Consider the following 13397-nt stretch of genomic DNA (forward strand, 5'->3'; position numbering starts at 1 on the left):
ACATATATTTGCTGTCAATAAACTTCTAATGAAGTAACACTAATGCAAGCCTAAAGTAAATAAAGAGTATGCAAGAATTGCATGTGGGAGGTAACTGATTGCTCCTGCTCAATCCTTTTCATAATTCAAGGGCAAATAATCACTGAGAAATTTGATTAGCAAAATGGCTAAAACATTAATCAAAAATAGAATCTGTAGAATTTTCAAAACAGAGAAGTGGAAATCTAGTTATCTACAGGTGCACTTGGATAGAGATTTCTCTGACTTCATTTGCTACTCATCAATTTTAAGTTAAATTATTATTCTTCAGTTGCAAGGTTAAAAATTTCCCTCCATGGAAAGGTGCTTTGATACTTGTCCGTTCTGTGTGCAGTATTTTCCTTTGATACATGACATTCAAACAATTCTACCATTCCTATCAAAAGATGCTTTCCAGTTTCTAATTCTGCAGACTCCTCACACCTCTCTGCCTTCACCCCTGCAGTACAACAAGAGTTAATTGTAACTCTTACTCATTGGCGATTTCCTCAAGGCAGATGATGCTACTCCAAACATTTCTCCATCATCAACTCCAAACTCAGTAGCATCTTCAAAGTCATCTCCATCACTGTCACTAACCATATGAACATCAGTGCATTGCTGTAGAAAAACAAAACCCAAAATCCACTGTAAGCTTCTATTTCAGACATTTTCAGTGAAATGCAAAATCCTCAGTGGCAAATACTTACAAATTTCTATAAACACATAATATACTGCAGTTTAATTTATTATTTTATACAGCATTATCAAAGTTAATTTTTAACAGAAGTCTGGTGGACAGAAATATTATATGACAAAATGCATTATTGAAGAATCTCTGCATACATATAGTTGAGCAAATTTTATCTAAAATTAATGCTGTTTTCCACCTAATGGTACCACAACTGGTCTAACTGCATAAGAAAAAGTGAGAAAAGCCACACAATGGTGGCTTCTATATTGGTATTTGGCATACCAATATAAAGGAGAAAAATCAGAATTTTAGTGCAAGGTGCTAAGATCTCGTCTCCCAGAGTCAGATGCTTTGCTGGAATTTGCTTGCTTTGTTTTTCCTCTTTTTCTTGAATGATTCATTTGCCCAGTTCCTCACTTTGTCACAATTATGTGTTGCAGAAACTGTAAATGGATTGTTGCAAGATGCAATTCTATTGAAACACTTGACAACAGGAAGGATGGTGAGGACTGCACACCAAGCACTGTCTCTTCCTAGAACAGACTAGTAAAACAAAGATATGTCCTTACCTCCTCTGACTGCTCCCTTGTTTGTACAGGTGAAGATCTCCTTCCAACTGTGAGTCGATGGCAAGGGAAAGTCAGTCCTGACACAGCTAAAGTCATCTACAAAGCAAGCAGTGGTTCTTCATTAAAGCCACAGTCTCAATTAAAGCTTAGGGGGAGGGTTTAAGGTAGTTTAGAGACTGAAATTAAAGACTGTATTATTTAAACACATATTAAGAAGCCTGAAAAACTAAAATGATTCCTTACATTAAAATATTCAAGGAAACATCAACTGAGTTTTACTGAGGTGTTTGCACAAAGTATCAAAACAAACTCCATTGAACTGCAAACTCCAAAGTGCCTTGAGTTGTTATTTTCTCCTGAATCAGTACTGAAGTTTGAAACATTACTGTACATGGCAACTTTTATAGTGCTATGCTTTGATGATGCAAATGTAGATTTTTTTATTGCTAATCAAGAAGCAATTGTTAAAGTAAAGACACTAAGTACTGACACAAGTAGACATTGCAATAGACACAATCACATTGGCAACTCAAAAAATACATTTCATCTCCTTTTTGGTCATTTTATATGCCAAGGGTGCACACCATGCTCCTCATATGAACAAAGGCACACAACCCAAACTGGTGACACTGCAGACAGCACAGTCCACGGGATGAATGTTCAGTAGCCAGAGCCAACAGAAGCACAACTTTGGCCCTTTGCTGAATGCATAAATCTCAGTTTTGAAGAACTACCAATAGAAAAATTATACTGTCATTTGAAAGACAAAATTATTATGATTCCTGCAAACACACAGTAACAATACTTGAAAATCTGGTCCTACATTGTATTTAAATGCCTGAAAATGAGAACTGTCCACTCTGTGACCAGAACCACCTGTGCCATCCCCGCATTTAAAGCTTCTGCCCAGCCTCCTGCCTCTTCTGAAGAGCACATCAGTCCAGGAGAAGCAAGCTTGATGACCACAAATAGCAATTTCAGAAGCACCTAAGACTTATCTGGACTGATTTTACAATGTGAGTAGCTCTTAAATAAAGATAATTTATTATTTTTGGCAGTGACAAATTGCTACACAATTTTCAGTGATGTGAAGAAGGACAGTCCTGGCTGTATGTTTAAAATCTCATTTCTAATGGTTCCTTCAGATGAAACACAGAGATGACAGAAAAACACCTAGATCCTGTAAAACTTATTAGCATTTTTGTAGGGCACAGAATGAAAGATTCACATTATACATTTCAGAAATATAGCACTCTCCTAATTGGACTGCAAAAACATTAACGTAAAATACATTTCAATCATTCTCAACAAAAATCCAATAATAAATCATAAGACTTAAATTTAATTTACTGCCATAAGCATTCAAAATACCCCATTTATTTTTTATACATAATTCAGAGTGACTTTCTCACTTCTCTGCTAGAACTCACAAAGATTTAATTTGCTGCAGGTTGAAGCAGGCTGATTAAGCAGGCTGGTTACCAAATGAATGTTAACCTGTCTGAACTAGCCTACTGTCACATTCTCACAGCAAGGTTAAACACAAGTTTAGCTGTGCAAAAAGCCCAGCAATCGTCTTAAAGGAAGTGAGTTATAATATTCTGGAGTAAATGAAATATTAAATTCGACACACGGGTCTAGACCAATTACCTATGAAACTCCTGTGACAAGAGCATAAGAACTGCATGCTCTGTAATAATCCACCATTTCAATTATTATTTTTATAGGCTTTTAATAATAAGCAAAACCCAACTGTTATAAAACCTGAAACTTTGCCCTGTAGTTATCACACTATATGAAATGCTGGTAAAACACACACACACATTAACCACACACAGACTCCAGCTCCCTCTCTCACAGCATTAAATACCCTGACAGATGCCTGGAAAGGCTCCCAGTATCCTTTACATGCACATTAAAGAGAATGGTAAGATCAAGCAGGCAGTTATTGTGCTGCTTCATCACTTGGCCCAATTGCAGGGTGTTGCAATTCCAATTTGCAACCCTATATTATAGTGTCAAAGCGTCTCTCAAACACGAGCTAACAGCAGAAGGGGTTCCACATCAGAGCCTGTTTCATCCTACTCTCCAGACAGTTGCTGGAATGTTGGGGGTTTGTGCACTATTTTTGCATATTGGTGTGAGAAATCACCCTTTCCTTTGCATCTTTTTTGAGAAGTTTTTTTTTTGCAAAAGAAACAGCAGCTCTGCCTTCATTCCAAAATAAATGAGAGGCATCAAGATTATTCTAGAATAAAGTTACCTTCATTCAAAGAAGAGAGTTTTCTTGCAAAGAAAGACTCTTGCACCTCAAAAGCTCAAGCTTTATTTTGGAAATCATAAAAACTCCAAGACTAAGCAAAAGATTGTTTTCCAGGCAGCTCAGCAAACCTTTTCCTAGCAGAAACTGCGAATGCAGGTCAAGATACTGAAGAGAGCATCACTGAAGTGTCTCAGTGGAAAGAACTGGAGATCTCACACTGCTCCTGGAGAAGTTTTTATTTCTGAATACTGTACCTGCCACCTCCCAAACAGAGCTGCAGAACATTATAATTACAATAAATTATCTTTGTGTTACAGCCACCTTCCCATGGGAATGGACAAAATCTTTATACCAGCCCCATAACTGAAAATGCTGGTTTGTAGCCTGAGTACCTGATTACCCATACTGTCTACCTTATGAGCCCATCTGGCTGTGAAAAAACTCAAAAGTCAGACACTTTTCTGAATTCTTCTTTTTGTGCATGAAAACTACCACTATGTGGGTACCAGAGTGGGTTGGTGAATGGGATGGCTTCCACATGCACAAGAAAAGACACTGAAAATCCATTTGCAGGACTTGTGCTTGAATGACAAGCTAGGTACAGGTTATGAAAGAAATAATACACCAAGACAAAAATAAATAAGATTTTTTTTTCTTTCTTTCTTTTTTTATTTTTTTTTTAGGCAGGGAAACTATGCATATGCAAATCAAACTGGCTCAGAACCAAAAGGTAAGTGAGGTGGAAAGCAAAACAGAATCAGAAATAAGGAAAATTACTCGCGAAAAGTAACTCCAGAGCCAGATCTCTGCCCAACATTAGACACTGCTGGTGCTTATTTAAAGTTTAAGCAGTGTCCTATTTGGCTTCCTATAGCTTTTAAAGAGAAGGGCAATAAAATTCAAGATTTCAAACACTTCAGGGAGAGTGGCAGCAGGAGAGTCTCCTCAGCAGGCAGCAGATACTAAATGGATTCAATATCTCTGATATTCAAAAAGGTAATGGTACAACCTGGACTAAAAGTGTACAAAAGGTTACTTGAAATACATTTTAACTACTAAGAGAAAGATCACTACAAATTCTAACAATTTAGAGAGGAAAGAAATAGTCTGGTGCTCACTTGTGCTTTCCAACTCTAAGACACTAATACTATTTGTAAATGCTCAGTGTGAGATGATTTGTTTTTCAATTGCCAGCATTAGCAACCGAGGGATAAAGTTAAGCAACATCTTTTCTGATCCAAACATGCAGGATTCTTTGTCAACCTTCCAGATTAACCCAGAAATATGTGCCAAATCTGGAGTGAGACCAGATGCTTTAAACAATAAATAATTATTCATGTTAGAAAGTAATAGTTTTATTTAGAAGCTTCTAGAAATATAATTCAGAACAATCTAAACCCACTGTTTTTTTCCAAATATATCATAGTACAAATATACCTGCAGGAGAGAAAGAAGTCATTGAGAGCATGTAATTCCAGAGTGCTGCCATCTCATGCTCAGAATAATATGAAAAATTACAAGCCCATAATCTCAAAACCTTGTATCTTCTAGAAAGAGCTTGTTGGCACAACTTAATTCCCACTCTCGCAGACTTCTGACATTACAAATGAAGGAACAAACTCAGTCTTCTTGTACCAGTCCAGAGATATTTAATCAAGATGCTGAAGATGTGAGAAAGATGAACAGCAGGAACATGAAGGAACAATTCCAGCAGAAAACTCCAGCTGCAGAACTCCACTGAGAAATGGTGATACAAAAATTATAAGCTTGGTGGACTGCATCAGGAAAGGAGTAATTGGATATGAGAAATTAGCCTTCCTCATGTTCAGCCACACACTGATGGAGAAAAACAGCATCTCAAAAGAGATTTGAATGGCAACCATACCTAATGAGGAAAGGGAAGGAAGTTGTAAGAGCTATCTAATGCCTTACAGAATATAGCTGGGACACCCAAAGTGTAAAGAATGGGACATTCTTCCTCATCCTCAATTATTGAGAGCTTATGCTGTTCAGAGGATACTTGCTATCTAGGCATCCCACCTCTGCAAAGGGATAAAGCTTTTCATAAACAAGAACTATTCAGAACAAGCAAGTATAATGTTTAAGGAAGGTTGGTTTATTTTGTGGTCTTTGTTAAGCTTTTGATTGTTATAAGAGCAATAAGAGTTTTGAGGTTTTGGAGTGTGTGGGCATTCTGATTTGCTTTAATGTACATTAATGCATTATCTGAACACACAGACACCAAGTTATTAAATGGAGCCCTTCTGCTTTATTACCCAGTACCTGTCAATTTTTAAAAAAAACAGCTTTTGGCTTTTTAAAAGATCACTGAAAAGGAGAAACTATCAGTCACTGTAACCAGGTAATTTTATTGTTCAAACTACTCAAATGACAAATTCTTTCCAACCCACTGGAGAGGTATTTTTCCATGACAAAATATTTTCTAATACTATTTTTTTGGCATAAAGTAGAGATTCTTGATCATTTGTTCTCAGAAATGCAAAGGTCAAACTGTAAATATTACAAAGCATCAGACAGAAATTCAGAGAACACTTGATCCACACACAAAGGAGAAGATTCTATCAATGATGCCAGATTTCACTTGCACACACACAGCAAGTGAAGCAACAGGCATTATCTGACAAAGGCAAGCCAAAACCAAAACCGTGCAGTGGACAAACCTGCTGGATTTTTAATATGAAAAGATAAAAAAAAGAAAAAGTAATTTCTGTATAACTTCACTGCAATGAATCACTCCAATTATTCAAGTAGCTGAACTTCTAATACAGAATCACAATTGGCTGTGTACAATCTGCTTCAACAGGAAACTAAACAGGGGAACTCTCATAGCATGATTTTCTATTGAGGTAAAGGGAAAAAAATCCATTTTCTGCTTTTAATACTCAGAGATAAAGTAAGCAAACAAGATTCTGGTGTACGAAATAAAAAGCATGTTTTCCGATACTTGACTCTCCCCCATAAATCTCCCATTAAAAGGGCTCTTCCTAAAGGTTGCAGGACACACATGGGGGTTTGTAATACACCTCTATCACACAAAAAAATTCTCAATCAGAAACGAATGCAGTGTTACCTACAGACTGAAACCTAATCCTGGTTCAAATACTCCATGTGAGACAGACATGTCACCCTGCCCAAAATGTGAGTTGCTTACCTTTTCCATTTACTGTTTACTCACTGACAGACAGCTTAAGAATAAAGAAATAAACACGATCAAGTACATTTCATAACACTCAGTTATTCAGAATAACTTGACAAGTGCCCATAGCAAAATACTCAATGACTGGCAGGTGTCTCCTGTGTGAAAATTTCACTCCCATACAATTTGATCCTTTTTCTCATTGGATTAATTACTATGATGTTTTTTCCCTCTCATCATATAAGAGAAGGGATAAGGATAGAGGGCTGAGCAAGAAGCATTATCAAGAATTTCAATTTTTATATTAAATTTACTATTCTGTTATGTGACTTTTTATTATAGCATAAGCTGATTTCCTGAGCATGATAAATGGCAGTTTATCAGATGGATGCATGGATGGATGGATTTTCTTGAAGATACAGAAAAATAAGTTGCATTTTGAACACAACTATATGAAGTTTGAGATGGAACAAAAAGTTTGATCAGGAAGAAAAACTCTGAGAAGGAACATTTGCGTCCTTGCTTTTCTATCAAATATTCTATGTATATGGTATTACCAGATGGACTTGGATACAAGGTGTTTTAGGGATCAAATACTTTCATTGCCTAAGTGCACTGACAGTAGGTAAGGTAATAAGACAAAACAAATTATTAACCAATCTAGTTGGAACACATAGAAAATAAGTTCTGCTTCTTGCTGTTTACCATCACAGCTAGATTGGTCAGGCTGTTCCACAGCTGAGGCTCACTCACATTTCCATTTTCCTTTTGTAACCTATCCTTTTCAAGATTGAACACAGAGGAAAAGCAAGGAATATTTGTATGGTGGACAGGATATAGCAATTAATGTGGAATACAGGAAAAATCCAAGTGTACAAGGCAGAGTGGAGAGGTAGAGCGAGTGAGTGGAGTTACGGTTTTGTGCTTGAAATACAAGATAGAAAGTTTTTCATAAAACAAACAGTTGAATAAAATTGTGGTTTCTAAGTGCATTCAGCACAGTCCTTGCATGTGAACACTGAAGAGGGGAAAATAAGAGTATGGGAACTTTGGCAATCTTTTGCAGTTCTCCAGAGATTATCAGATGGCTCCACTCTTTCCTGGCTGGAGACCCAAACAGAGAAACCAATCCATGCAAGAAGGAGGTGGTGGACTCCCAAGCAACTCATGCCATTTCTGAGGATACTCAAAGTCTCAACATTTCAAGAAAAATGACACTATGACATGGAGTTTTCATATGAGCTTGTTCTTGCCACGGCTGCAGCTCCTGGTGTTTACCCAAGCATTATTAACAGTGCGTGGGCAGCCTGTTATGCTCAGACAAACCCTCATTCAATTCCTTGCAACAAACAGGTGGTCAACACTTCCAAACTCATCACCTGTCACTGTATAACTATTCAATAAACAACCTATCTTCTTTTCAATGTATAATCTCACAAAGGCAAAATGATGCATGATTTAAGAATTTCTGCATATTCATGTTTAAAAGTTATGTTTAAATCTTCAAGAGATTAAAGATTTTCTCTGAATTAATGCGTGTCCTTTGGCTTTTTTTTTTTCTCAAAATTTAGCAAGTATTTTATTATTTTATTAGCAAGTAACAGACTGCAAAATTACTTCTATCCATACTGAAATACATAGTATACATAAAACAAGTGTTATCACACAACAAAGAGCAAGTATCCCAACGTAAAATGAAGGTACATTGCAATTCAAAAAGCAAATCTACTAAATACATTATTTTAGTTGACTGAAACAAGGGCTTTTTTGTACTGTGCAGTTAATTGACTCAGATTTACAACCCAGAACTGAAGGGCTCTCTTCAGTCTGTATTGCTCAACTAGACATTGTTACCCAAGTTCAGTACATAATATTTAAAAAAAAGAAATCACACATCCAAAGCTTATCTGCTGCCATGTAAGCCCTTATCCCTCCTTGAATAACAATAAAAAGTGGATGTAATTCCACATTAGCCACTTTGCCTTTTGACATCAAATAATATTAGCTGGTAAAAACAGTCAAGTATGCTTGAGGTTTGTTTGTTTTATTAAACTATTGCACAAGTATGAAAATGAACAGAAGAGTTTAAAAAAATTGACAGCCCTTGAAATTAACTTCCTCTGGAAAATAACTTCATTTTCATTATGCATCTCAAATTAAAAAAAAAATCTTGACAGGTATTCAACGTTTCATTTTAAACACTAACTGGATGAAAAAAAACATCTCTAGGGTGGAGTGTGTTCAGGTTATAAATCAGTAATGCTTATTTTAACTCCTCACAAAGTGTTGTGGAGATAATTACTGCTGACAGCTTTATTCAAGGTTCATTTCACTTTTTCTCCTATTTTTTCCCCTGTTAGAAGTTCAGCAGGGCCCATGGGAAGATCCACCCCTCACACCTGTTAGGGTTCTTCATGTTACTGAGGCCAGTTTGGACACGTCACTTCAAATTAGCGTTGTGCCAGAGCGCTGTGACAATTACTTATCGCAGGTTTAACTTGAAAAAAAGTTTCTAATCCAGCCACAAGAACAGTGTCAGAGTACGTAATTTAAACCTGTCAACACAGGTTGTAGGAAATTCATTCCAAGGATTTCAGTCATGTTCCCATGGTAGATCTCTGAACTATAATGAAGCTTAAAACCACAAAGGAATGATATAGAGTTAAAGCACAGAACCCAGAAGTTTAAAAAGCTCTAAAGGGGAAAAAAGTGTCTGAACAAATACTCATGTTTTAAAGTTTGATAAATTATTTAGACTAAGTGACTGCCCCATTCAGAGGTTTTCTCCCCTAAATTTACCCTAAACCAGGACACATGTTAATTCTCCAAAATTCAGAAGGCTGTTGCATATGTTTCTTGTTTCACTGCAAGTGTGAAGGCACAATCCTGGCAGATCTTTACATATGTTGAAGGCAGAAGTATGGTGAAGCAGCCCTGGAATCATCTTGAGGATGGTGTGGGAGGCTGGAGGAGATCCAGGGCACAGTGAGGAGCCACTCGTGTCCTTCAGACACCAGATGAGGGATGCTGGCGTTGCAGCAACAACCACTCTAAAGGCAGCTCCACAAAACACAAGGAGATTCTTGTGAGCTTGAGAAAAAGAGGTGCCTGGTGCTCTGGGAACACCCAGCCCTGGTGTGCTGGTTGAACACACATGCCAATTTTTGCTACGGCCCCCATTAATCACCAGCCGTGTTACTGTGCATCTACCCCTCTCGTTTGCTGGCTGAATGAAAATTATCCCTGGTTTTGATTATTTCTCATTTGACTGAGCCTAGTTAGGCAAATTAGGAATTAAAGCAGAAGGACAGCTACTGTAGTACTTAATGTTGCTTCAAACCACAAATATATTTAAGGAAACGAAAAGAAAATAATATTTCCTTGTACAACAGATTCTGCTAAAAAAGAGATATACTTGAGAGACTGAAATAAATACCCATGATCACTTACAGAGCTCATTCTTCTTGTTAGACAAAAACTGTAAATATTAAAAAGGATGAAAAATCTGCCAAGCCATTTGCAGCTATTTGAAACACAGGGTAACAGAATTAAATAAACGCTGAAAGACCTGGAACACAGTTAAGTATAGACCATGAGGCTAATTGTGGATCTTGAGTTAATTACTTTCCACTGATACGTTTTCTCAATGGTCTTTTACATGAGTTTTTTCTTTCCTCAGTCTGAACCCCAAGGCAATTCAGCGTGCTAGCCTCCAAACTCTGGGTGATTCATTGTGTACTTCTGCCTTAGGATTTTTAGTTCATGCAGAGAAAGCCAGGCTTTCACATCAAGTTGATGTTAATGTGCACTGACAAAGCAACAGTAAAGGAGCTTCATGTTTGTCACAACGTGCACTCTTTAATTTAGTAATTGCTTTATACTGATATGCAAATAATGACACATTTCCCAAATTTCCAGTTCCTCAGCAATGCCTTTGCTAATTACTCAGTGGTTAAAACATATGCATGTAAATTGGTTCAGTGAGTTTATTAATAAGTACACCTGTGTGAACTGATCTATAAAACACACATGCCTGGGAACAGGTCATAACTCACTGAAAATTCCTGAAGGTCTCTGGAACTGAAAAAAACAATCCTCTAACTAAAACAAGATAGATTATAACTAACAGAGTGTTATTCACAGATAAACTGGGATTCCCAACCTTTCCCAAGCTAAAGAGAGACTGTCTTTGGGTGACAACAAATAACAGGAGTCAAAGCATCCACCGAGAGAGGGTTCAAGTTAAAGAAAAGAAAAGGTCAATAACAAAAAAAGGACAAGAATCCCTCTAGCACCTGAAAACATGGGAAAGGGCCAGTGTTCACTCATCCATCAGTTCTCTGTGGACCACATGCTTTGAAGTCTGGTTATAGTGTTTTGTGGTACTGCATTCTCTTACTTTTGATACTCGAACATGAAAAATTCCGCTGCACTTAACATGGATTCAGACCCATAACAACTGCAACAACACTCAACAGAGTTAACCTATCTTCCTATATTTCCTTACCTCAAACTTGTCCTGTTTTATTTGCTGGCTTTTTTGTTCCAGAATAGTCTGTTAAATTTCTGGTATTTTCTTTATGTAATGTAATTGCCATAGAATATAGACAGTATAATAATTGTTTTTACTAAGTCTGATCTCAAACCACTTATTTTTCACTATTCAGACAAGACACAAAACCATTAACAGGTTTTTAAACTCAGGAGCAAGTAAAATAATAAACAGTATAAACTAACAATTCATCCACATCACATATTGCCCACAGATATTCACAGATACACCTTGGGAGCTGCTTTGCATTCACAAAGAGTATCAGCCAAATACTTGGCACGTTTCTGGTCTATGGTGGGATGCCATTTACTTCACAACATTGTACAACGCTTTGGATGGCAAACAGGGAAGTGCCTGGATATGTTTCCAGCACTATATAATTCCTTGGCACAGCTCAAGCAGTTGTGCTAGCAGAACTGCTTCCAAGAAAATGCTTCAAACGCTGACAGGAATTTTATGCTGCCTCTTCTTCATAGATATCATTTTCTGATGAATTGGATTTTTTCAATGTTAGCTCTTGAAAACACAGTGCTACTGACTTCTAAAAATGAGCTTCTAAAAAGGATGATTGTTTCCTATTTTCTGTTTCTCTTACCTGGAAATGTGTATCTTCTGGTGAAGTTCTGTTCTGCTTCTAATAGTGGAGCTTCATTACAAAGAAACAAGCACCACTGTGATAATCCTCCAGGAATAATGCAATTACCACTTATCAAACAGGTGTCTGCTGTATTCCAAGGAGATTATCACTTCCTACTCTGCTCTCAGAGAGCACAGAATAAAAGAGAAGCTGCTACTATTAAATGACTAAGGGGAAAAGGAGTCTTTGATAACAGCTCCTGCCAGCATCTCTCAGCAGGGCATGAAGCAAATGTAGTCCTTCTATAACAACTTGGCATTGAAATGAGTATTTTGGTTTCTGTAAAACAAGTTAAAGCACCTAAGTAAGACCACTCCTGTTAACTCAATCTGAAGCATCTCTCTATGCTTCATCATGGAATATTCCAAGAATCCCAGCACCTCCAGCCTTATGCCAAACCATGCCCCTTGTGAGTAGTCCTGAAGAGGAACTCTGCCTGCTCCAGCAAAAACGGGCTGCAGAGCTGCTCCATGTAACACATCATTTTTCAGAGACACTTCTGTGACAATCCAGGGCTTGATGAAGGTACAAAAGGATCTCTCAGAGAATTAAATATTTTTACCAAGATACATTTGTAGGTAAAACCACAGCTGGGTGTAATTGACCAGCAAAGGCAATTTTCTAGCATGTTTTCAAAGCAGCTTCTTGAGTAGGAGCTATCTCAGGAGTGGATCTCTAAAACCAGTAGCAAAAGCACTCTCCTATGAAATCTGAGATACAGCTCAATGTACAGAAGGTGCTATTACTACATGGCAAAACATGTAATTGGTTTGGAAACAAGCCCAGCTGAGCATCAAGGGCAGAGGAGGAGTGAAGAAAGTAAACAACTACACACGTGCAGGAGACAAGAGGCTACTCCAGCCATTGGTGATGTCCAGGGGTTCTGAGGGCCAGCAACTGTCCATAGGTGCTTCAAAGAAAGCAGGACACTGGTGTCCCTGTAAAATCCTGTCCAGTGAAGATCATCTCTACTTTGGTATAAACTCAAGGTAGAAGTGTAGCTCCTGCTGCTGCCTCTGTTGGGACACAAAAAGTTCCCACGCAGTTGTGAGCCTGTAGATGGAGAGGTGGAGTGGTGGTGTGGATACAATACACTCCCCCAGCACCATGGCGTGCTTCTGGGATCTGGATTGTCTGATCTATCCTGAAAATATTTCTTTATGCATATGGTCATTTCTATCACATTTTGATTTGCAGGTTCTGTCAATGTAGGGGCAGAAATTGGAAGCAACACTGAAGCGGCAAATATAAAATATCAGTCCCAGTCAGCCCTTGTTTACTAATTTTAAACTCTATTCCCTTTAACAAGTTCTAGGAACATGACATTTTTAATAAAAATAACTTTCATGTCTATGAGTTTCAAAGCAAGAACAGCTAAAAAGCATCTCAATAGATCAAGCAGATTTGTCAATCTCTTGCAAAAGAAGAAAGCAGTAAAAGATGACAAATAATTATGTTGATAGCATTGCTGCTGTTCCTTATGCTTTAAAATTACAGTGACAAAAGA

At 37.5% G+C, this 13397-nt stretch overlaps 1 protein-coding gene across 2 annotated transcripts in view; it reads right to left on the reverse strand.

Moving 5' to 3' along the window:
- The window catches only part of FAF1 (Fas associated factor 1), a 147440-nt gene that overhangs the window by 47678 nt on the left and 86365 nt on the right, over positions 1-13397 (reverse strand). For both annotated transcript variants that reach the window (XM_056498111.1, XM_056498112.1), the window contains exons 9-10: positions 1282-1377; positions 513-639 (exon numbers count right to left, since the gene is read on the reverse strand). In XM_056498111.1, coding sequence (XP_056354086.1) covers positions 513-639; positions 1282-1377 — 223 coding nt within the window. The remainder of the gene's footprint in view (positions 1-512; positions 640-1281; positions 1378-13397) is intronic.

This window comes from Oenanthe melanoleuca, chromosome 8, assembly GCF_029582105.1.
Source record: "Oenanthe melanoleuca isolate GR-GAL-2019-014 chromosome 8, OMel1.0, whole genome shotgun sequence".
NCBI classification, from domain to species: Eukaryota; Metazoa; Chordata; class Aves; order Passeriformes; family Muscicapidae; genus Oenanthe; species Oenanthe melanoleuca.